Source organism: Dermacentor andersoni, chromosome 8 (genome assembly GCF_023375885.2).
Source record: "Dermacentor andersoni chromosome 8, qqDerAnde1_hic_scaffold, whole genome shotgun sequence".
Classification (NCBI taxonomy): domain Eukaryota; kingdom Metazoa; phylum Arthropoda; class Arachnida; order Ixodida; family Ixodidae; genus Dermacentor; species Dermacentor andersoni.
Window position 1 is genome coordinate 67,196,207 of NC_092821.1, and position 26,580 is coordinate 67,222,786.

General features: G+C 46.8%; 1 protein-coding gene and 1 pseudogene across 9 annotated transcripts in view; one reads left to right on the forward strand and one right to left on the reverse strand.

Annotated features, from left to right (window-relative positions):
• LOC129380227 (uncharacterized) overlaps window positions 1-26,580 on the forward strand; it is a 156,357-nt gene that overhangs the window by 52,150 nt on the left and 77,627 nt on the right. Inside the window, exon 6 of one of the 9 annotated variants that reach the window (XM_072289762.1) lies at window positions 13,661-16,783. The exons of the other annotated variants lie outside the window; for them this stretch is intronic. Within the exon in view, the coding sequence (XP_072145863.1) occupies window positions 13,661-14,733 (1,073 nt within the window). The 3' untranslated portion in view covers window positions 14,734-16,783. Of the gene's footprint in view, window positions 1-13,660; window positions 16,784-26,580 lie in introns of those variants that run through there. 9 annotated transcript variants of the gene reach the window in all.
• Window positions 5,832-8,191, reverse strand: LOC140219950 (tigger transposable element-derived protein 4-like; annotated as a pseudogene).

Here is a 26,580-nt window from a genome sequence, read left to right on the forward strand (position 1 = left end):
CTCCGAGTTCCTACTTGTCATACCTAAACACCTCCGCTCAACCGTTCTAGAATAGCTCCACGACGCACCAACGGCAGGACACCTCGGCGTATCTCGAACCTGTGACCGTGTACGGCGCCATTTTTTCTGGCCGGGCCTTGCCCGTTCTGTACGACGTTACGTCGCCACTTGTGAACTTTGCCAACGACGCAAGAAGCCTTCCCAGCCCCCCGCTGGTTACCTGCAGCCGCTCGACATCCCTGCCGAGCCCTTCCATCGTGTCGGCTTAGACCGTCTCGGCCCATTTCCAGAGTCTACATCAGGAAAGAAGTGGGTTACCGTCGCGGCGGACTACGCGACCTGCTACGTAACCCGCGCTCTTCCGACTAGTTGCGCAACTGATGTTGCGGACTTCCTCCTGCATGATATCACTTTGATTCATGGTGCTCCGCGTCAATTGCTAACAGACCGTGGCCGTACGTTCTTAGCCAAAGTCATTGACGACATCATGCGTGCCTGCTCAATACAGCATAATTTTACCACCTCCTACCACCCTCAAACGAACGGCCTCACTGAGCGTTTGAACCGCACCCTTACAGACATGCTATCTAAATACGTTTCAGACGGCCACCGTGACTGGGACCAGGCTCTACCTTGCATTACATTTGCATATAACTCTGACCGTCTTGAAACTGCTGGCTTTTCGCCTTTTTACCTCTTGTATGGCCGTGAACCGACGCTACCACAGGACACTGTGCTTCCGTCCATCAAAGGTTCAACTAGCGCTTATGCCCGTGATGTTATCGCCCATGCTGACCATGCTCGCCAACTTGCGCACACCTCACAAGTCTCTCAAGGCAAACAAAAGCAACGCTACGACTTCCGTCACCGTGATGTCCATTTTGTGCCCGGCGCCCTCGTGTTGCTTTGGTCACCATCGCGTAAAGTTGGCCTTTGTGAAAAACTGCTTGCCTGCTACACAGGCCCATATCATGTGCTTCGCCAAGTAACCGATGTCACCTACGAAATCGCTCTAGACACGCCCACTACGTCCTCCGCTGTGACAACCACTGACATTGTCCACGTCGCCCGACTCAAACCCTACAACTCTCCACGCGCCTTTGATATTTAACAGCACCGTGACGGCGCTTTTGCGCCGAGGGGTATTATTACGATATCATCGAGCGATGCTCAAGGGACGAGCCGCCGCTAGAACGACGACGAAATGGGTCTGTGCCCTTGGCGCGGGCGAGTGTCGGCCTGGTGGCCTGGCTCCAGTGTAAGTACCCTGTATGTAGCCTCTTTCATCTGTGTTTTTCCACACGTAACAATATCTTGTGGTTGGCGCAGCATGGCCTTAGTTGCTCTTGCGCCATTAAACCCGAATTAACTAACCAGCTTTAAAATGACGCGTTTATGGTCACTGCCTATGCTACTATACCCTTCCTCGTCAATGACCATTTCTCTCAACTAATCGTGAATTTCTTCTGTCATCCGGCAGTAATCAATTGTCGAATGCCGGTTTTCCACTTTTCACGTGGTCTGCCTGTCATACTTAGGCCCTGTATTCACGATAACGAGGTTATGTTGCTTACAAAGATCTAGCATTGACTTCCCATTGTTGTTAGTATAGCCATATAGGTCCTGTATGTGGGCATTCATGTCACCTAATGGAATAATTTGGGCACCATTCCCGAAATCCTTGATATTGGCATTTAGACATTCCACTAACTCTTGATTCTTCTCTCTGCAATTATTTCCAGTCCACAAGTATGTTACGCCTGCAGCTAAGTTTTCTTTCCACTCATTGTACATGGCAACCATAGATGCTATTGACATTTTGAATTTATTATTTTCCATTTGGCTCCCTGATGGATGAGCGTTCCGACTCCCTCTCCCTTTCTTTGCGATTTATTTCTGTTGCACCCTCCCAAACATAATTCTCAATCACTGGCGGCTCTTTCGATTCTCTAATTGGTGTGTTTCTGTAACCGAATACACCCCTATTTATTCTTTATTTAACTGCTCTTCAATCTCTACCCACGTCTCCTTTCTTCTGCCGGCCTGCATGTTTATGTAGCCTTTGCATGGCGAGCTCTCTCTCTTGTTTTCCTCCTTTTGCTTTTATTTTACAATTATTCTATTCCGAGGTTCCTTTAGGGGGACCTTCTTCATCACTACTTACACTGGCCTCCTGATCGTCCGTGGGCCCCTTAAGAAAGCAACCGCACGACCAGCAAGTCGCCAGCTCACTTCTCGTCCAAGCCTGTGGTTGAAGTAGACCCCGTCTCGTTGGAAACCACCACACCTTTTCACCTCCCTGTTTACTTTACAACAGGGTGTCTACCAACCGGGAAAACCAGGCATCCTCAGGGATTTTGAGTAGTTTGGAAAAACTCAGGGAATTTGTGCCTCTATCAGGGAAAACTTGCTGTAATTTTATTGAAATGGTTGAAAGTCGTGGTAATGCTGGCTCGAGTAACAGACAGGAATCGTAATGAATCGTCATTGATTGTCTGTCGTCGCCTGGAGGAGTTGCCAGTGTACAGTCAACAACCGACTTTCCGGATTCCCGATAATTTGGATGAATTCGCGGCACCACCACGTAGCCCATAGAATCAATGTATCAGAACGTCAAAAATTTCGGACGCAAGAACTCTTCGACGTCCTATTTTCCGGACGTTATGCCTTAATCGCAGGTCCGAAACGGCGTTAATTGAAGCCACCACCGCTGCCATTTTGATTACCTCGCCGCCTCGAACCGGCGCTCTCGCATGCAGATCCGCTGGCAGCCGTAGCCACCACTGCAGCAACGCTAGGCCTAGCTGCTTAGACGTTCGCTATGAAGCTTCTTGCCATTGGGTGCCATGTTTTTTATTGAAAGAATTCGCTGCTGTCAGCAATGGCACGGACTCCGCCTTTGTGGTCTTCGCGATTGGCTTAGAAGCTTGGAAAGCACAGTGCGTTGCATGATGCCGGTTCCCGAAAGTCAACTTCGCCTCCGTACGGAAATGTTATTTGGTGAAGCATACGTAAAAGTATTGCAGTGAAGCATAACAAGCGTGAGAAGCGGCTATGCCACCGGACACAGTATGTATTCCTTAATTATACACGCGTGCACCCGGTCTCCCCTGTCACAGTACGAGCACCGATATGCCTATTACATGTACCGACAAGCCTTCAGAGCATTTTCGAATGTGCCTATAGCGGTTTGAGCCCTTAAAGGCAGCAAATGACATGCATTTATTTTTTCCAATTGGCCGATTTTTCGGAAGTTTTGGCGGCCCCTAGGGAGTTCGGAAAATCGGACGTGGACTGTGCAGTTAACAAAGATGATGCTTCAACTCGTCCGTGGGGTGAACGAGTGGCGGAAGGAGGACAAGAACAGAACGGCCCTATGCATTGAGGAATGAACGGGAAAGGAAGCGTGCTGCCGCCGTTTTGAAGGAGCTTGAGCTCAAAAAACAATGTTGGTTGATTCCGAGATACAGGTGTCCCTCATCCAAGCCAAAATAAACTCTTTAAAGCAGTGAAACACAACACTTAGGCGTCATGCGCGGGCTGAGAGTATGTTAATTAGGACAGTTGAGGTGGACTTACGAGGTGTTGAAAATCTAAATTGTGACAAAGTTCGGGCCTCATACCACTGAGCTTGCTATCAATCGATAGAAATAGCTCATATTCGAAAATAATCGCTTCTGTATGCATCTCCTTTTCTTTCATATTTGAGAATGTCTGACTAGATTTGCAATTTTTTTCAATGACGTTTTATTTGCTGTGCTTTTTACTAACCCCTCCCGTCTATTCTCTTTTTGCATTACATAAACACTATTCCTTAGTATTCAAATTGGATTAAGTCGTTCTGTTTTTTTAAATTCATATGCTTGCTAGAGAGTGACAGCATTGGGTGATATGGTTTCAGCCCGTCTTGACATAAAACATAGTTCTGCATCACTCTGGGAATCTTGCAAAGGCACTCAGGGAAAACCTGGTAAACTCAGGGAATTTGGAAATGTCAACTTGGTAGACACTCTGTACAACGTCAAAACCTTTCTCTCGGCTTATAATCCATATAGCCTCATTAGTAGCCACTATGGCTCTTTGTACGTTACTGTCACGTGCAGGCACATCCGGCACCATGCACACCACGACCTGCATCTGAGGGGACAGCTCACACAAGTCGTCTGCCTCCTTTGCCAACGGCTGGGCTAGTCCTGTCTTTTTTGTTTGGGACGTTATTTAGCCCACCTGTGATTACGACAAGGTCGCGTCCGTGGGCTATTCCTGCAAGCTTTGCTTTTGCTTGCTCCATGGCAGCGCCTAATGTCACTCTTGGAAATATCCCTACCGCCACTCTTCCTTCAGCTTTCACCCTCTCCACAGTTGCCTCTGAGCACCTAGCCAGCTTTTAGTTGCAGGCAATAATCATCCTTTCACTCTCTCCTATTGCCGAGGCCTCTCCCTGCTTCCCTTTGTCATGCTCTTCTGGTCGTGGTGGTGGCAAACTTTATTGAAAGTGGGAAGGGAAAAGGGGGAGGTTTCTGTGTGGTTTGGATTTGACAAGGGGCATTGACCTCTGCGTTCCTGCTTTTCATTTGTTGTCGCATCAAGATAGGTGAAGCTCTTTCCAGGTACTCGCACCCTACTTTGCATTCCTTCCACGTGCTTTGTTGACACTCCCTCTGCTGTCATGTTGGCAGACTGCGTTGCATTGTCGCGACCATTCTCCTTCACGATGGCGGCCCTGTGCAGCTTTTCTTCGGCGGCTTCGTCTTTTTTCCACCACCTTCTGTCCATCACGCTCCAGCTCTTTGACCTGTTTCTCAAGCTCATCCTGGAAACCCCCCATTTTCTTCAGCCTAGCATCGACATCACAGTGTCTGGCGATTGACATGATTTCCTCCCTGTTCTCATCCGGCCCCTTGTCTACCTTGGGGGACTCCCTGTACACTGCACGCTTTACCATCTTTCTTGCCATGTGTTGCACTTCGCTTTTTCTAATACAAACACCGAAGCTTTCAGAGCATTTGCCTTGTAGCAAAGTCCTATACGCACATAATTTAGATCCTTAAAATGCTGCGAAGTAGTTATCACCAATGATTTAGAAGCAATGTATGCCGCACAGACTTAAGGTACGACACGTGTTCACACGTGTTCAAACACGCTCTCACTGTCCTACCAAAGCAGTGCTACCGATACCAATGCACACAGACTGCAACCACTAATAGCTAATGGTATTGCGACTTCCAAACTACTATTTAAAAGCTACAAAGGCTAACGTCCCAAAATGGTTGCACGTGTTGAAACACGTTTCGCGAATGGACGCTGTGGCTATCCTGCAGAACTAAATATACACAAAACACACACACACAAAAATACACAAATAGAAAACTAGTCAATTACTATTTAAAGGCTAAAAAATCAGGAAATCAAAAACAGAAGCAAGCTCAAAGCATGTACAAAAAACTCCATGTTTTCGTCGATGCCACGGGGCCCTGGAAAAACACGTCCATCCGCCGCAAACATCACCGACACCACCAGGATGGAAGTGGTAACAGTGGTATACCAACTATGTCTCATTGAGTGGGGGGAGGGTCAAACCACAAACGATCTGTGATCTCTCTCTCTCTCTCTCTCTCTCTCTCTCTCTCTCTCTCTATATATATATATATATATATATATATATATATATATATATTGCGAATGACTATAACAATATGTGAAAATCTGTCGAAATGCTGCACTCAGTTATATTTACAGTCGCCGACCGATTTCTCAGACTACAATGGGATGGGAAAAATGTCCGAATAAAACAACAGTCCAAAAAAACTTGTGAATGGGAAAAATGAACTTTATATTTGCGGATCAATATTGAAATAGTCATGGATTGTGCCTTGCCTCATTTTGCACCTCCGTGCGACGACATCCGCTTGTATTTGCGCAAGGGTCGTCCTCTCGTCGTACACATTTGACAGCAACATCAGCGCACTGTTAATGTCTGATGTCGTTGGTTGAGGACAGCTGAAGCATCGGATCCGGAATCATTTTGAAGTGTAAGCACTTGTGTCACGATCTCATGGTGAGTAGGCTCTGCGCACAGTTCAAGGTTCAGCAGCGCAAAATCCAGCGTGCCTATTTGCTATCGTTGCTGGCTGAATGGCCTTCCACGAATCAGCAAGCATGCAGACTGCCGTGAAGAGGTTCACAGTGTGCACTTTTTCGTTGTTGATGCACAGGATTGTGCGGTGAAGCAGACTAGCATGGTAGAGCACTTTTAAGATTTTGTATCTCGCCCTGGCCCATGGGGTGTAGCACACTCGTGGTATTCGGGGGCAAAAATTCCAGCCGGATGGCCTGGAGATTGTCTACAGCGCCATGGGCTGCACATTTGTCGACAAAAATCACCACTTGGCATTTCCGGGATCGAAACATTCCGTCCATGCGGCGCAGGTAACCCTCGAATAATGATTGCGTAATCCATGCCTTTAAGTTGCTCATGTACCGTGGGCACGTTGCAAGTGCTAGGCGGCACCCTGTTTTCCGAGCCCTAGCGCCATCTGACGAATAGTTGCGCGAATGTGGTAGGATTACTCGCGGCGTCAGCAGCTCGCGCTGCGTGTTTGGTGCCCTGTAAAACGGTAGCGATGGTGCGAAACAGCGTGCTGATAGTAATTTTAACCGGGTTTTGGGAATTACAAGATCTCCACAGCTTTTTTCGTGAAAAGAATTTAGAGAAAGGAAGTCGTCTATTTGAAGTGGGGCACTTCTACCACGTGAGGGAAGTGTTATACACACACTGATCGGAAGTGACTGCTAGGTGTATTTCGCAAACAAAAAATAACGCACCAGTGAGATGTGTGAAGCTCAGCGTAAGTTACTTCGTTTTCTACGGTGCGGACGCATGAAATTATAGGCGACATTGATTCTTGAAGATCGGCGACAGCAGGCAAATCCTAGCGGGGAGCTGCGATTGCCGTGCTGGCATCGCAGGGAAGTGCAAGGACGCCGCGGTAGTTTCCCTGTACATACAGGACGGCAAATACGAATCGAAAACATCCCATCCAAGAACGTGGGGCGTACGAACGACTCGTAAAACCTACCCGAGGTATTCTAACGTTGCTCTCCCCAAACACAAATAAAGGTGAGGAACTTACCAGTTGTGTTAGATTACGTTGGGAAAATATTTTCGCCCAAGATACTGGAAGTGCGATACTTTTATGTTGCGATTTTCCAGTGCGTGTAAAGGAGGTTCCAATAAACCACGCCGTCAAAAATTTTGGTGATCTCAACTGCCCCTTAGTTGATATGCTGGGCGCAGAAGGGTGTATGCCAGCTCAAACAGCTGCAACCTCTCCTCAAGCCTCTCAGCAAGCCCTAGCGCTCTTTGAATGGGAGAGGATTGGGAAAGAGTTCCACTGCTTTACTGCGGTACAGTGTGCGAACAAACTACTTTGTTTGCTGTATATCCTCGTACGCACTGCAGGTGTCCCGTTGCTGCCATCATTGCTGCAAAAGCAAAGAATTCAGCGTGAACGCACATGGCATAACGCCGGAACATAAAACGGCTTATGCCGTCGGACGAGCGCTATCCAGTGTTGACGCCATTCTGCTTCATACGGTCGGCTTGGAAACCTGTAAAACTTTGTTCCTCGTAATTTGGTGTACGTGCTGTTGCAGCCCACTACGCAACAGCTCGTGTTGAACTTCGCCATTGCTCAGGAAAGGGAACAGCTACGCGCGATACAGTGCGCAGACAGGCTTTCCGAACGCAAGCGGGCCGGTCTTATCCCGCTGGTTCCGCGCTCGCCGCCGCGAGGGGCGCCCTTGTAGGCGCGGGAAGTACGTTCGCAACCTGCCTATACTGGCAGGTTTTTGGGCCCTTGAAGCACCTGAGGTTTTGCGACTTTCCAATCACAAGAAGTGGAATTTTCTCGGTACCGGTCGCGTTCGCACCGACCATAACTGTAATTATTTCTTTGCTGTGCCGCCCTCCGATACTTGGATCACCTGAGAAATAGAGCAAACGGTCCAGCAGCATCCTAAAAAATAATACCGTTTCATCGCAATTAAAAATGTCCTCAGGGCTGTAGTTTTGCAGGACAAAGATCAAATCATTGCGGCAGTATTCTGCCACCACAGCCTGGTTGACGGCTCCACTGTCACCGCACATCTTCTTAAAGGATACTCCATGCCTCTTTTTAAAGCTGCGGAGCCATCCGTCAGTGAACTTGAAGTTCTCAATGTTCATATTGATGGCGAGATCTTTGGCCTTCTGTTTAAGCGTGTCACCAGAAACTAGAAAATTGTTTGTCCGCACCCCTTTAAGCCGCAATTTAAATGCGTCTTCCAGCTCCAGATGATCACGCTTGCGGTCCGTTTTTTTTTTCTCGAATTCTCGAAGGCAGACAGTATCTTGCTCTTGTTTCGGATGTAATCTGAAACTGCTTGCTTGGACAGCTGGAACTGCTTCACCACGTCAGCTTGCGTCCGTCCTTTCTCCATGAGTTCAATGATCGCAGCTTTCTTTTCCAAAGTTAAGGTGGTGTAGTTGCCGCGTTTCTTCTTTGCAAAGTTCGGCGGAGAGGCACTTGGCGAGGCCATAGTGTCTAGAACACACAGCAAAAATTCACTTTCGAAACGCGAGAATATTCCGGGAGACAAGCACACTGCACACAAGTGGCAATGGTATTCGTTCACGTTCGATGGATGGATAAGGCTTAACCCTTGAAATCGGGTGGTGGCTCATGCCACCTAGCTGCGACACCAATCCAATTGAAGTCACCAGCGGTTCCAAACAAGCCTCAAGCCAGCATAATTCAAAATGGTGGCATGCGGGGTGCCGGTTGAGCCCCAAAAGAGGAAGGCATAGGCGACGACTGTCTACAGCTCATCAGAGTGATTTACCTAGAAAATACGATTTGCGATGAATGGGAAGGGATGAGGAGCGAGGAGAAGGTTGATATCAACATGCACATTCTTGTTTGAAATTGTTTGACTGTTTGAAATTTGTAAATTAGTTGGTTTCCATATCTCTTCAGAATGTACTCATCACATGTATATTCATTTCATTCCTTGTAAGTTACACGTGCACATTCTTTACAGTTGCTTAACTTCCTTTTTATTATTTCTTTTAATGTTCATTTTTTAAAGTGTAACAGTACATATTCCCCTGGCGCTAATGTTATTCACCCGAATTTCAGTGTGCTCGTACTGATTATGCATGTATGAAGATCCATTCATGCCTAGGGAAGTGGATTTATACCACGTGTTGTATTAATGAAGCTACTTACGAAAGCTTATTGTTTGTACTGCGGATGTGTGTGATGCCGATGTTGCCTGGTGGTGGCCCCCTGGCCTCGTCAAGCTGTATGTTTACAGCTTTATTGCCAGGGTGGCCTTCAACACTGTACTTTGTACATGTAAATAAACTTGACTTGACTTGACTTGGCTGAGGCAGGGGTGCCCGTTATCCCCACTGCTGTTTATGATGTTCATGATGAGGAGGGAAAAGGGCAAGAATGAAGTAATATTGGGTTTAATCTCTCATACAAGCAGGCCGGTACAGTAGTAGAGCAGCAGCTTCCAGGTTTATTTTATGCTGACGACATTGCGTTGCTAGCTGACACGCAAAGTGACATGCATTGTCTGGCCAATTCTGTGGACAGGAAGGCCATAAGTTAGGCCTGAAATGTAGTGTTAAAAAATGAGGTGCAATAGTATTAATTGAAAACAGTGAACAGACAGTGACAGACAGCACCAGGAAATATCTTGCGTAAAAGAATATAAACACCTTGGTATACAGATAAATGAAGGCAATAAATGTAAGGAGACACAGGAAAAAAGAGTAAAGTAAAGGGGAAGAGAAATGCCGCCATAACGAAACACAGAGCACTACGGAGGTACAATTGGTGCGAGGTGCTGTGGGGTATGTGGAAAGATCTAATGGTTCCAAGACTTACATTTCAAAATGCGGTTGTTTGCTTGAAATCAGGGATACAACTGGGACTCGATTGGAACCAAAGGTCAGCAGGACGCCTCGCATTGGGCACTCACGGGAAGAATATAAATGAAGCTATCCAGAGTGATATGGGCTGGACAGGTTTTGAGGTGAGGGACGCTCACAGACAAATTAATCGTGAATAACGACTGAGGAATATGGAAGAAAGTGAATAGACTGGGAGAGTGTTCAGGTGTTTGTACAAGAATAACATTCATTCATGGTAGAGGAAAAGAACTTGGGAGCTTACCAGCAAGTATGCGGCCTGTGTGGTGAGCAACACAGCAACAAAGAACATCAAGCGAAAAGTCAGAGGCTGAAATAATCTCATGGGTGGTGGCAATGATAAAAGAAACCTACCACGAGTAACTACGTAAGAGGAAAAAGCTAAATCAGAAAAAAAAACAATTTATGATAACTCAAAGGGAAGCTCATTACATTTTGAAGCGAGATGAGAATGCATTGGAACACGCACTTATAAAGCGAGATATAAGAAGGAAGAAGCATGTGCTTGCTGCGGTACAGTAGGGAAACGATAGAGCGTGTTTTACAGTCGAACCCGGCTATAACGAATTCGCAAAAAAATGCCTATCAGTTCGATATAGAGCATAATTCGATATAAGCCTGCTAAATAATTGGATGTCATAAAAGCACATTCCATTTATAATATTACTTTTGTTATTCAAACTAGCTTAGTTTTGCATGAAATAGTCCTATATTTTCTTCTGCTGGAGCAATTTCGCTGCCTACGACGCAAGCACCTTTCCAGTTTGTCTAAGGAGTTGGAGCAGCTGAGGCCGCAACTTTCCGCATTCGTGTAGAAGCACCGGACTAGTGCACGGTGCACGCCACAGGCATTGGGTCGCGAGTTTGGCCGCTTTAGCCCTAATCTCCCCCTTATTCTTCATGATCGTGATGAGAGTGCTCCTCGGAATCTTGTACGCTGAGGGGATATCCGACTTCTCACCGCGTTTGACCCGATTTATGATTTCGAGCTTCACGACGAAGGGCGAATTCTGCTGCTTCATCACAGCAACACTGTGGGAGAAGGCCCACATAGCACGCACACAATGAACCAGAAAAGCAGCAAGACAACTCGCACTTTCGGCATCTTTCGGCGTCTTGCACAACGAGAGCACAAGAGCCTCTGATTGGCTCTCTGAGCAAGCGCTGCGGGTGGGCCAGGAATATATTTAGCAGGGGGATGTCGGTGGATTGTCCGAGGCAGCGTGGTCACGTTAAGGAGACCGGTTGGTTGGAGCCGCGCCGCCGAGTTTTTCCGTCACCGCGAGGGAAAGCCAACTTCCAGGGGCACTTTCTGCCAACCGACATTCGATATATCGGGAGTCGCTGCTATTTTTGTTCGATGTAAGCGTAATTTTTGCTATATATAGTCGTTGTAACTATACCGTGTCCAGAAATTGTTCGATATATAGAATAATTCGATGTAAAAGGATTCGATATAGTCGGGTTCGACTGTATTAGAATGTGAAGACATCTTCCCAGTGGTTGACGTAGCCACCACTGGCCTTGAAGCCCTTGAGTTCAGCGAGAGCAAGTGAAAAATACACATGTCCGCAATAGAGATTAGTAAGTGGTGGTAGGAAAATTGGTGGAAGAAAAGTAGGGAAACGACAAAAAACGGAGCCGTATAAAAGCACAGTTCACAATAGGGGGTCAGAAAATTTGGTTGTGGGAAATCATGTTTTTTTTTAACCTAGGTAGGATATTAAGCAGTATAGTAGCAAGAGCTTGGTGGTGCAACCCACCGCCTCCTCTCCTTGCTGGAGCAAGGAGAGGAGGTGCTGCCGGTGAGAGGAGCAAGGAGAGGAATGGAGCATGGAGCAATGGAGCATGGTATATTACAATGTGAAGATATCTGCGCAGCGGTCGATTTAGGAATCACTAGCGTCCTTGAAGCCCTTAGGTTCATCAAGAGCAGGGGGAAAATAACCATGTGTGGAATGGAGATTAGTAAAAGGCGACTTGAAGCTTGGAAAAAGTTAGGTAAACTAGAAACAACAAGAGCGTACAAAAACAAAGTTCATAATAGGGTTTCACGAAGTTTGTTTATTGGAATTCATAGGTAGGACATTGGGCATTAAAATAGCAAGAGGTTGGTGGCGCAACCCACCGCACCGTTCCGAAGTGTGTTGTACGGGAGCACTTCGGCGCCAGTTCTGTGCCAGCACGGAGGAAGAAGTTGACGTTCGTGTGTGTCTCACTCTGTCAGTTTCTCAATCTGCCTATCTTGTGTTAGTGGCCTTTTTCCAAACGCCGTGCCCATGTTGCTGAGACGAACATGCCTGATAAATTATATATATATATATATATATATATATATATATATATAAGCGCCCTCGCTGCGACCGAGGGGTAAGTTGGGCACGATATGAAACTAGTGTCTGTGCCATTCCTTCGGAGCCACCGATGGTGCTTGGTGCCTCCATTCTTAAATACTACAATACCTTCACCTGCTAGTGTGTTAAAATCCACTGCGCTTTGCAAAGGGAGCATACCATTCCTTGTCGGTTCCAGCAATCATTTGCCAATATTTTGCGATGGCAGAGCGCAAGGAGCAGAGCGCACTCCAAACGAAGTTGCCGTATTTTTGCACCTCTAAGCTGCACCAAACATGTAAAAAATTTACTGTAAGGTCAGGATCGGGGTGTGAATTACTGGAATTTGGATTTGAAGTTTCACTCCATGACAACACAGCGTGCGCTGCCCCAAAGCCACACTTCAGGGCAAGGTTTTTAAGTACTCATACTTTCGCTATCTCCTGGGGAATCCCACCATTTTTCCACCCCTGTGTGTTGAATCTCCCTTCTCTCCTGCACAGTCAGCCATTTTCCTCCTCTGTGTGGGTCGCCATTTTGCATTTAGCAGTCAGTGAATAGTGCACATGGTGCAGGAAAAGTAGAACTTGGGCCACGATAGGCCGTGTTCACCGGCCCAACTCCCGTCTCCGGAAACAGTAAAGCAGTCATTGGCTTCAGATATGACATGGACAAGTGGTTTATCCCCAAATGGATGCTGTTTTGTAAACATCAAGGGGTTGCGTATGCAGTTTTTACCATGGGTTATAGACGCATATTATTCTTTTTTTCTTTCTGGGCTGTTCTGAAAGAGGATGCGGGTTGTAGGTGTTGGCAGGTTATGTGAGGAAAACTGCGAAATTTCCTAGCCGGCTCCTTGCAATCTCAACTTACGATAACATTGCCAAAGTTCAATGTGTGGTCAAGAAGAAACTCACTGATTAAGTCTCTTATAAAACAAACTTGTAGTGCCAGCGAATCGTAACAAATTTTGCAAGTGCCTAATGTGGTTACCGGGCGTCAAGTGGTCATTGAGGATATAAGAGCAGGCTTGATCAAAGTATTTTTGAAGTGTTCTCTAAGGGTCATAGGAGAGAGTAGTCAAGCACTCCACATTCTGTCACTTTGTAATTCTTTAGCTTTCTGAAAAATTCCTTTTTAAGTGGACTTCACAAACAGGGTCATGAAGCATTCAAACGCAGAAATATTGAGTAAATAAAAATGACCATTAGTTCTTTGTTTCATCATACTCAAGGTCACCCTGAAGATCTCCCAAATCAAATGAAAAAGATAGCTTGTCATTAAAGTTAGCATGTGTTCTTTTTTGGCATTTCCTAAAAACTCTTTACTTTTTTTATTTGTGCAGCATCGAGGCCTTCAATTTCTGCGTCAACTGCCAAATGTGACAACTCAAAGCAAGGATGCATCCACCGATGTCAGCTATGTGACTATGTGGCTGATGAACTATTTCTTCTGGAAGCACATGCCACCATCCATACTTGCGAGAAGCCATTTCATTGCCCTTCATGCTCTCGGAGCTTCTCAGACAAGTGTTATCTGAACGTCCACCTGCGGACTCACACAGGCGAGAAGCCATTTGACTGCCCTTCATGCTCTCGGAGCTTCTCACGAAAGCCCCACCTGAAAGCCCACCTGCGCACCCACACAGGCGAGAAGCCATTTGAGTGCCCTTCGTGCCCTCAGAGTTTCTCACAAAATGGCAGCCTGAAAGTCCACCTGCGCACCCACACAGGCGAGAAGCCATATCAGTGCTCTTCATGCTATCGGGGCTTCTCAAAAAAGCATCACCTGAAAGCGCACCTGCGCACCCACACAGGCGAAAAGCCATTTCAGTGCCCTTCATGCTCTCAGAGCTTCTCGCAAAAGACCTCCCTGAAAGAACACCTGCACAGCCACACAGGCGAGAAGCCATATCAGTGCCCTTCATGCTCTCGGGGCTTCTCACGAAAAAAAGACATGAAAATCCACCTGCGGACTCACACAGGCGAAAAGCCATTTGACTGCCCTTCATGCTCTCAGAGCTTCTCACGAAAGCCCCACCTGAAAGCCCATCTGCGCACCCACACAGGCGAGAAGCCATTTGACTGCCCTTCATGCACTCGGAGCTTCTCACGAAAGCGCCAGCTGAAAGCCCACATGCGCACCCACACAGACGAGAAGCCATTTGACTGCCCTTCATGCACTCGGAGCTTCTCACGAAATGGCAGCCTGATAGTCCACCTGCGCACCCACACAGGCGAGAAGCCATTTGACTGCCCTTCATGCACTCGGAGCTTCTCTCAAAAGGCCCACCTGAAATCCCACCTGCGCACCCACACAGGCGAGAAGCCATTTGACTGCCCTTCATGCACTCGGAGCTTCTCTCAAAAGGCCCACCTGAAATCCCACCTGCGCACCCACACAGGCGAGAAGCCATAGCAGTGCCCGTCATACTCTCAGAGCTTCTCAATCAAGGGTCACCTGAAAGCCCACCTGCACACCCACAGGCGAGAAGCCATATCAGTGCCTTTCATGCTCTCGGAGATTCTCACAAAAGGGCAACCTTAGGAAACACATGAGGCGAGAAGCCATTTCATTGCCCACTCTGCCTTCAGTGATTCTCGTTGAAGAATGCCCTGAAGATACACCGGTGCATTCATACAAGTGACCGGCCAAATAGTTGCATTGCCTGCTTCAGGTCCTCATCACTTCAACAGACTTGGAGAGCACAGCACCGTGATTCAATTCACTTTATTTTCAACACCACAATGTTGAGGACCGCGAACAAAAAGCCTTTTATGGCTTGACAAGGTCCGCAGCCCTTTTTAACAAGCAGTGACAGAGCATAGGGTTAGGTATTACATATTAAGCTAGAATTGCCTAAGTCCCAATAACACGAGTGTCAGACGTAATGCATATATATAATATATACATACATATATGTGTAAAATGAATTCAAGTGAAACAATGTATACTCACGTACAATTGAAACCCAAAGAATTAACGCTAATTACTAATGCACATTATACATATAAGAAAACAAATGTGTCGCACAAGACATACTGCATTGCACAATTCGGCAAATACACTGTTACAAAAACAATTTCTTCCATTTTTCCATACTGTAGGGTAGTTTAACAATCTCGTTGAACTAGAGTCTGAATTAAAAATCTACATTCGTGTAGCATGTTACGTAGTGTTCTACTGCATCAGGTAGGACAAGTGTCTCCACATGCTCCTGAGAGCAAGCTTTAACTCGGGCCCAACTTCGATGCCGCATATTCAAATACATGTAAAACGCAGAAATGCTTTTCTGAAATAACCAGTGGGCTGATTGTAACGAAATTTGTTACATTTGAGAGAAAAAGCTAAATTCTGCTGACTGCTGGAAGCATAATTGAGTTTCAAGGCCTGAATGTTATAACAGGAATTAGCAAATATTTTTCATCTTTAAAAAATTGGAGCAAGAACTTTTTAGATTTTTAACTCTGCACCTGGAATATATATCGTAGCTCTGTAAACTGCATACGCTAGATATTCCAAAGCAGATAAATTTGATGTATCAATGTATATCTTGTCAACTTGTTACACGGTTTACAGGGACTTTGCAGATGTCCTACTCATTTATTAGTGGCTTATTTTAACGCTTTGTTTCATCCCTAAATATTGTCCGCTTTAGGTGTCCTATTTGAGCATTTTGCAGAATTGCGGTATTTTTCATTGCTGAGTTACCAGAGTTGTAAATTTGATAGTGTCGTTTTTTGAAAATTCATGATTTTCAACAATTGCTATTAAAAGATTGATGGCCTAAATCAAAAATTCACTACCAACAGTCACTACATTCTATTTGTTTTATATGCAAAAAACCTCATCTGGTTTCGTGCAGTAGCTGTCAAGAAAAATGATCTCTCCTTTCCCATGTATGTAGATAGGAGCCTCCAAGCTGAAGCTTGCTCTTAAAGGGTCTCTGAAACACTTTTGTGGGGTTACCATATTTTCTCTAGATCTTTTCTCAACACGTTATGGAACACAGAGCAAAAGGATTTACGAGAACTAACCCACATAAAGCCGTAGCTGAGAAAAAAGTCAAAATACAGTTAAACTTTAATTAAATGAAGTCGGCATAACTGCTATTTGCTTTGTTATATTGTGGCTTTTCATTATTTGAAAAGTAATTGATGTTCATTCGTGTCTTCACAATTACTGTTTGCATGCCCCTACAAACTATTTATGTTCATTGTAATAATTGTTACACTACAGATGTCTGAATGATGTGTTCTTTAGGCTCTGTTTTTTTTCAGTATTCTCTTTGGTACATATGAACTTGTTCTCTTAGACCAATTCATGTATATGTTGGCTCTTGGTTCTGGTCAACATGGTTCATCGTGGATTCTTTTGATCTTATTCTATTCGTGCTTTTTTTTTTTTACAAATGGGTACTTTTTTAGAGGAATTGATTGTTCAAATAAATGCCATTTTTTGGTGAGTATTCGTTGTCTGTTCTTGATATTTTAATAATTTATTGACTGCATGCAATATAGGGATGCTAGAATTTTGTTGTATCTGGGGCTGCAAGAGAAGTTGAATGACGGCAGTTGAAACTTCATTATTAACACAGAAGGAACCTGTTATAAGTAACATAGATGAGTAATCTAATGTTTGAGTTGAATGTCAAGTCCACCATGCTTAAGTCATTCTTACATTTTATTTCAACTAATGTACCAGCATTTCTATAAGCACTAGTGCGACATATATTTGTAGGAATATTTGTATAAACTTTACATATTGAATTGAGCTTATAAGCCTGCACTGTGTAATACATTTGTGTGCAGAAGCATTGAAATTGGGCCAATCCCTTTTTTCGGAATTTGAAAAAGATGCTTTCTAAATTGCAGTTGTACTAGTCTCATCAGGAATTTCCTCACCGACAAAACTGTACAGGACATGCTTTTAAGATAATAAGTGCAAGGGGTTTACTGTTTCGATTAAGGGCGTGCAAATATTTGATACGTTAAAGCAGGGACTTTGTCAATACAACTATATTCTAATAGCCTTCGAACACTTAAAACACTATGTGTACAGAAATAAACCTCAAACTGAAGCAAAAGTATGATAAATGTCACCCCCATGGGCATAGGAGACTCGCCACCGGGTGGCCTAGTTGAACAGACGTGTGCATTTTCATCTCCGACAGTCACTCTCTTCCTCCTGTTACTTTGGGCCTTAGGGCCCAAAAGTCGCATCGACCGTGGTCATGGATTACCCAGAGGCAGCTTTGAATGTTCCATTATCCGAGGAGATGGAGTTACAGCAGTTTGAAGACGCCCTCACGCCAGAGAATGCGCCAACCCTAACGAGCACCTCGACCGATGCTCGACACCACCGCTTCGAGAAAGACGCCGCTGCGTCCAGACATGAATCCATTCGCTCCACTTGCTGATCCTGAGCCACCAAGAGGGAGCAAAGGCAAGTACGATGATTTACTCGTCTCAAACCTACTCATTGCACCCACCGCCAAGCATGGGCAGGAATGCGCATGCGGAACACTGTCCGCGATAGCTGCAGCTGCAGCAGCTAAACCCAAGGCTGCGTTTCGTCATGGCGTCTCTCACTACAACGGCAACGCAACGCCATAGTTTAATGCGTATGTCTCGGACTCGGTGTCTACTCACGAAGATGACAGCGAACAAGGAGCATGGAAAACCGTTACATATAAACGCCACGATCCAGCGAAGAAACAACTGAACGCTCACTCAACGCCGTTCATACGCTCATACTGTGATCCTAAAACCTCAAGAGCCATGCAGAATCATGGATGAAAATTTAATTGTTATTGATGAGGCACTTTGGAATCACATGCACAATGCCCCCTCAATGCATTAAAGGGAAGCTGACCCGATCGTTCAGGTCAGATATTTGGACAGGAGTAATCAAATAGCGGTTGACACCGATCATCGCGACACGAGATGCCCTTCTGTCTTTAATACAGCTTCCAATAAATGGCAAGCCAACTGTATTTCAAGCGCGAGGCCATAGAAAAGGATCAAATGTGGGGCATTATCCACAACGCAGGAGGAATGACTGCCGAGCAGCTTACCATGAACCTGCACTGCCGGAAGTGCGACATTATCAGCGCTCGCCCCATTGGGGAGAAATGCACCGCTGTATAGTCACTTTTAAAGGGACTAGCCTTCCATACAAAATCGGGCCCAAGTGTTTCACAATACTAGTCTATCCGTTCAAGTGGCAGGTCTACACTTGTGAGACGTGCCACAAATTAGGACACGGAAAGCAGCATTGTCAGAATTTTAACAGACCGCGTTGTGCCACATGTGACGGAAAGCTGCATGGCAGTGACGAGGTCTGTCCCAACCAGGGGCCGAAATGCCGCAATTGTGGGGGGTAAACACCTTGCAACGGCTCAAGACTGCCCTCAGCGCATAAAGATCAACAAACAGCTGCGCGTGAAGTCAAAACGCCCTCAGAAGCAAAGCCAGAACTCCATGGGTTCACAACTGCAAGTTCATGAGCGCCCTCAAAAGACAGTGACCCTGAGACACAACTCTTACACTGGGCCTCCCCGCGCTCCATCAACTCCTGCAATACCGCCGGAAAATAAACCGCTTTTCGACCACAGCAAACATGCCTTTGCTAATTTCGTCAAGATCGCTAACAGCGAAGCGCTAGAACACGCGAATGCGAGTCACGCCAAAATTACAGGTCAGTCTGTCCCCGCCTCACTCTCAGCAAATGAAGGTGCACGTGTTCATGGACAAATCCATGAAACTATCACTGTCGGTGCACCAAAGCAGACCCAGAATAAGCTGCTAGAAACGCAGCCAAAGCCACAAATTCATCCTGATTACGAAGCCATCTTCTTTGCACGCCTGGCACAAATGGAACATATCATGTCAAGGGTACAAACGATGATAGAACGAGCTATCGAAACATGCGTTCGCACCATCATGGAGCGCCTAATGCACAATGGAACGCTCTCCTTTGGAGATCTTATCCCGGCCGCATGAGTTAATATGGCGTCTTTGCTGTCTGTACAGATAGCTCCGACGCAGATGGCTCACACACAACATGGCTCAGCTAATCCCTCAAGTTAATGTTTGCGGTCACGGTCATGGTCGGGATGTGGCGGGAGCGGTCCCGACAGTGATTCAGTGGAACTGCCGCTTCCTCAAAAAGAAAAAAAAAAGCAGACATGATTTTACGCTGGGGCCTGTCGCATAACAGTCTCAGACCCGCCGTCCTGGCATTGCAGGAGGTGAACTGCTTTCTGCCACGCTTACCATACTACGAGGGCTATGGCTTCCCCGAAGACACCGACACACCTGTGTGCACAGCTGTGTATCTGGATCGAAGACTCACCCACACAAAGCTCGACACTAGCCTTGGTGTTCGAATATTGCTAATGTTATTGGATGCTGCATTCAACTCACGCCCGAAAGAATAATTGTTTTTTCCCGTGTATATACGTCCAGAAAACGCACGAAGGAAGACTAAGCGCACCTCGGTAGACTTTAGCTACACACAACATTTTCGGAAGATCTATCCCAAGGATACAACTCTAATCTGTGGAGACTTCAATGCTCAACACGTAGCCTGGAACTATAAGTGCAGCCCACGCGGTCGTCGTATCATGGAAGAATTTGACCATTATGGACTATCGCTCCTTAATCTGCCGCAATCCCATACAAGGCTTGGACAGGACACAAGGCAAGCAGACATGACGCCAGACCTAACATGGTCTTCGAGACCCAGAACCTGCCAATGGAAACTTCTAGAGCACTCTCTTGGCAGTGATCATCTTCCAATTGCCATCACAGTGACAACAAATGGTCCCTCGTGCCACCCATCGTCTTACAAACGGGATTGTAAGATTACGCACCGGGACAAATATCGGATGCTGGTAGAAGAAAACGGTCCAGTTAACAAACTTGACTTTTAACGCAAGCTATGACGCGTGCCAAGCGCACAGCAACTAAAATGCTTTGGGTTTCTCCGGACCAACCTAATTCGGATAGGCACCTCCTGCATCTATGGAACCACAGGCCCAGACTTTGTCTTCTTATCGAGCGAAGGGGCACCCCCAGACACTATGAACTAAACTACGCTCTTTACAAGAGGAAATCGAGAAGTATACAGGAGAGCTAGCTTCCGAGCATTGGATGCAGGTGTGCGAGCAACTCAACGGATCCACTAATTCAAGCAGGGCGTGGGCTATATTGAGATCTCTTCTTGGGCAACGTAAAACCTCAGACGCCGCAGCCCGTGTTGCCCTGAAAGAAGGACTCACCAATGCCGAACTCGCAGAGAAAGCGGCAAATATATTTTTTCCCCAGTCAAATAGTACCATAAATAGAACCTATGCGAGGAACGATGACCAACACGGACACGATGATCTAAACCAGCCCTTCACGGCCCGCGAGCTCGAAGACTCCATGCGCAAGATTAACACCCGTGGCACACCAGGGGTTGATTGAATCGTGGCAGCACAAATCCAAAACCTTATCGAAGGTTGCAAAATTACTCTTCTGGCGGAGTTTAACCGTATATGGAAAGAAGGAACTCTCCCACTAGAATGGCGCCACTCTATTGTCAAGCCTATTCCGAAACCGAACAAACCACCGAACTGCCTGGGAAACTTAAGACCAGTTTCGCTCATGTCATGTCTGTGCAAACTTTTGGACAGCATGGTGAACGCAAAGTTAATATCGTTGTTGGAGGTAAATTGTCTTCTGCTTCACACTCAATACGAATTCCGGCCTGGTCTTTCTACTCGAGATATTATGCTCCGCCTAAAAGAGGACGTGCTCTACGTCTCGTCCTCGTGTCCTCGCATAGTTGTGGGGGTGGACATCGGGAAAGCTTTCGATAGCCTTCCCCATGCCTTTATCGTGCAGGCGATACAAGAAATGGGTATCAAAGGCAACATGCACAACTTTATTGCTGCGTTCCTGCAAGACAGAACGTTTAAAGTTTAAGTAGGCAGCGACCTCAGCTCCTATCATCATAACGGGGTTGGAGTCCCACAGGGAGCCCTAATCTCCCCAACATTATTTAACATCGTCTTAGCAGCTCTTCCTGCAAAACTAGAGAATCACAAGCATTGAACATGCTATCTACGCAGACGATGTGACGCTGTGGACTACGCGACGTTCCCTAAGAGAACAAGAGGAGGCCCTGCAGACGGTGTGGAATACCATCGAGAGCTTCACGAGGGAGATAGGGTTTACGCTAGCACCGGAGAAGACCGAGTTTGTCGTTATCCACGGTGGAAAAAGGTCAAAGTCGAAGGACGAGGAGAAAGCCAGCGCCCATCTCTCGATCGGACAGACACCCATTCTCAGGAAGCGGGTCATCCGCATACTCGAAATATTTTTAGACGAGCAGTGTATATCCATAACGTGATACAATCAAACAGTAAAGGTCACCAAGCAGGTCACTCAAATCCTCCGCAGGATTTCCGAGCTTGCAAGGGGCATTAAAGAAAAAGAAATGAGACCCTTTGTGCAGGCTTTCCTGCATTCTCGCATGCTGTCTGGCGCCCCTTTTCAACCCATCACTCGAACGCAACTACATACTCTGGAACGCCTCAACAACGAGGCAAGGAGAGTAATGACAGGATTGTCAAAGTATACGCCACTCCCTGCACTGAAGAGCTGCAGCGCTTTCGGTGACATTGCTGATCTTATTTCAATGCACGAGCATACTCATGTGACACGCCTCAAGTCCACAAACGCAGGAAGGGCCAGATTGGTTAAAATTGGGCATGACATTAACCTTCCGGCGCTTTCACGGATATGTCCCCCTTGGGAGCAAGTACCAATGCGGATCCTAAGCCACTGCCGAAGAACATGGGAGAAGATCAATTGGCAAGAAGACAGGCCCACGCCAAACGCCACAAGAAATATACGCACCAACTACGTGAGGGGGGCAACGACAATTGTGGCACTTGCCATATAGTCTATGTGGATGCTTTTATCGGAGGATCAGAGGAGGAGCCAATGTTCACTATTGCGTGGACAAATATGGAAGCAACCAAGTGGGGCAGTAAACTCCACCTCACAAGACATGTCGTTCACAGCTCTACGGCAGAACTGTATGCCATCCTAGATTTTGCCAAGCATGCTGAACACACTGCCAACAAATTTCCAAGAGAGGCTAAGCACCACTACAGAGTTTACTGACTCTCAAAATGCCTTTAGAGCTTGCCAGGGCACTCGTACAACCACTGCTGTGCTCCAACAACTCCGCCTCCACGTTCGTCGTCTGCGTGACTAAGGTCATGATTTTCAGTTACACTGGATCCCGGAGCCCACGCGTATACCAGGAAATGAACGGACTCTGACTACCGCACGCCACGCTACTATCCGCGCTGTCAAAACCGCCCGAACAGTCACTGAACAACGTACCTGAACGATCGGAAATACACAGTCAGTGGTACAATCCCATGGAAGCAATAGCTGAAGCCAAGCACCACCGGCGCAGCTATCTCTTCACTACGTCCAATCCCATGGACATTCCTCCCCTTCCCTCCCAGGCTGTTACTCTTCGGCAGCAGGTTCTGCTCCGGCAGGTACAGACTGCCACCCTTCTTACTCCCTTTCTCGTGCAGCGTTTTCGCAGAACGGAAGACCCTCATGGCCTGGAATGTTCGCGTGCGGGTAGCTGCAGCCCCTGCAACACGAGGGCAGACCTCGAACACTTAATCTGGGACTGCCCACTGTATTCTGGCCCCAGGCAAAGGGCCCTTGCTTCGCTCCCAACGGAATGGCGACCAACCTCCCTACAGAGCTGGGCTCTACCGAGACACTGCAGTGCTGCGACTGCCAACAAGCTCTGGCGATCACTGTATGAATTCCTGGATGATCCTGAGGCTCGAGCCACTGGGACCATGCTTCTTCATCTCGAGCGTACCAGCGAAAGCATCAGACCACATGATGTAGATAATTAACCCTTTGAGGGTCAGTGACATAAATATACGGCGCCGCGAACCATCTCCAAAATGTTCGATGCCATATATTTACGGTGCCGTCTGTATACTTAAAAAGCGCACCAATTTCCTTACTTTTTCTTTTCTGTCATGTCTTTTCTGCCTAGGCGCCGCCTAGGCAGGCGGCGGCTTGCGTTTTGTTCCGCGAGCGGTCTCGGTCTCTTGCGCTTGCAAAACTGATGGCTATCTCGTTACTAATCGTTCAAAGGGCGACCGCTTGTTTCTCGCTCGTTTAGTGCTCACAGAGGTGCGCATAGGAAGGATGCTACCGTGCATGCGTTTCCGTTGCTTTTTTCTTCTCTTTCTTTTTTTTTTTGAGGCTCGCGAAATTTAATTGCCTCTGGTTAGCGATAAGATCAAAATTTGCGGAAGTTTGTCAGATGCTTTTTGACGGGCACACAACCACACAGTTTTGTTGAGTGCGCGCACCTGCGCAGTTCGATTACGCTATGGACGTACATATTGGTGTAAGAGCAGGAACATTTGAGTCTTGCGAAATATTCTCGTGTGCGCATTTTCAAATTCTTGAACTATAACAATGCATAAAATTTTCAATTCTTATAGGTTTAATTCTGTTTTTATTGTTGTTATTGATGAAGAGTGCTTATATACCAACGCAAAATATTTTTTATCACTTTAGGGTCACCTTAGAAAAAATTACGGTAATTTTTTTTGAAATAACTATGAAGAATTGGAATCTGCAATTTAAAAAAATCGACCCTGGGCGGTCGCATCTGGCGAAAAAAATCGACCCTCAAAGGGTTACGTCCCCCATTGTTTCCCTTACTTTCTCACTCCCGCTACTTCCCAAGCCAATTCGCCGCAGCCCTTAAGGGCAAAAAATGTGAATAAATATGTGTAAACAACAACCAGGGGCTGTTGCACCTCAGGTCGATCCCTCCGTTAGCAACCAGTTGCATTTGTAGGCGATCCCACTGCTAGTGACCTGTCTCTTGCGTACTCCAGGGTAGCGTACCGTACTGCTGCCGAGAAGTAGCGGCGCCTGCCTTTCGAAGCTCGACCGACCTTTCCTTATTGGGTAGCGTGGCGTTGTCGGCGAGCTGCGGGCATCCGGTGGACCATGGCGACCGAGCAAGGGCGAGACGACGATTTGCTAGTGCGAAACTTGCACTGTTTATTCAAAGGTAGTTTAAAGAAAATAAGAAGAGAATGAAGTATGAAGTATATATCAAAGTACATTTCGGAGCCCCTTAAATAGGCTCTCTACACTCGTGTGGGCGGGATCTTGCTTTCGTCGATGACACGTGACAGGCATAGGGAGAAGGCCCCTCCTCCTGCAATACCGAGCTCGGGAAGAAGTCGATCCTCTTTTCGACGAATCCGGGGAGAGGGTCGGGTGAGTGACCTCTGCGGTAGCGTGGGGTCCGGCCATGAGAGGTGAAGAGGATGACGTCTCACCCACGGTGCCCGACCAAGTTGAGAGGGGAAGGGGATGACATATCACCCACGGTGCCCGACCAAGTTGAGAGGGGAAGGGGATGGCATATCACCCACGGTGCCCGACCAAGTTGAGAGGGGAAGGGGATGGCATATCACCCACGGTGCCCGACCAAGTTGAGAGGGGAAGGGGATGACGTATCACCCACGGTGCCCGACCAAGTTGAGAGGGGAAGGGAATGACGTCTCACCCAAGGTGCCCGTCCAAGTTGAGAGGGGAAGGGGATGACGTATGGCCCTTGGCGTCCGGCCATACCTAACAGACTCTCCGGCGGGGGAGGAAGATCCCGACGTGTAGGGGCCAGCAGCCGCTGTACGAGGGATCGGCGTTTTGGTTCAGGATTCTCCGTAGAGATTTCTGAAGTGAAGGCGCTAAAAAGACGGAGGACAAAGAAGAAACACACACACACAGGGCGCCTTCACTTTCTTTTTCTGTTTCTTCTTTGTCCTCCGTCTTTTTAGCGCCTTCACTTCAGAAATCATGCTTAACCAACACGCCCAACTATCCATCCTAACGTCTCCGTAGAGGTCACGAACCCTTTGTTCGTCGCAGGAAGATTCCGGGGAGTGGTCATCCGTCCTCGTGGCGCTCTTGTGACATTTCTCCCAGTCCGGTCCGGTGAAGTTGGTCTTGCAAGCAGGTCTGGCCATTTGTCGTCTCCTGTGTGGGCAAGCATTCACCACAGAACAGTGCCGGACCCACAACCACAAAGCAGCGAGCACAAGGCCACTCTGCCCCAAGACACACCCGGCTTTTAACAAAAAAGAAAACCCGCTACACCTTTCCCATTTCCTACGCGCGTCCTCCCCCCATTCAACACTAAAAACAGCCATCTCTTGAAAGCGTTAGGACGTGGTTATTAAAATCAGCTAACAATCGGCTTCACATCGGGAACATATGAATGAACGAAAAAAATGCCACGGAAACCCGGATGAGCATGAGGCTTTCGATACTCTAGGGGCAACGACTTAAACCGTCGGCATTGCCGTTAAGCTTACCCTTCTTGAACCAGCGATATAGCAAGCTGGCTTCTGCACCGCCCAAACTACACGAACCGCATGTTTCCAACCTATACTAGTGGCGTACTTATCGCACGTATTGGTGCCACTGAACAGTCTGGCTATCTTCACAAGTACGTAATCACCAGCGCGCTAGCCTTGTGGTCACTATTCAGCACGCGTACTTGCGTCGTAGGCAAACTTTTCATTACGCTTACTCACGTTTCTTCCTTTAGTCCCTACAGGACACGTAGCTTAAATGAGCGACTAAAATTGCGTAACTTACGCACTCCGCAGAACCCTTAAACAAATTGCGTCTGCTAATAACTCGTTCTACGCACGCTCACTAAAGAAGTCAGAATACGGCTGCCCTCAACACACACGAGCAACCCAGTCATAATTCTGCTTCCTTCCGTCCACACAGGACACGCGCTAATGAAACCAAGAACGCTTCTCGGTGCAAATCATGCACTCACTGAAAACTTGCGCGGTTAACCTTAGACAATAAAACGCATGAAAAGAAGAAGGTTAACTAAAACACACACGCGTTACCATAGGCCTCTCGACGATAACCTTGACACTCAGGTTACTTACACACAAAATTTGAAAGCCTATCTACTTATTAATGAACACCTCGCGATACATGTTTACAAAAAACCGCGTCTTTCAAATCTCGAGCCTCTCTAACAAAACATAAACAGAGCTCATACCTTACTCATTGAAAGAAACTAGTCTGAAATCGCGAAATTTTCCAAATGTTCAAAAATAAAACAAAACACTTCATTTCTATGGAAGCTTCCTTGGTCTCCCGTTTCAAACGTTTT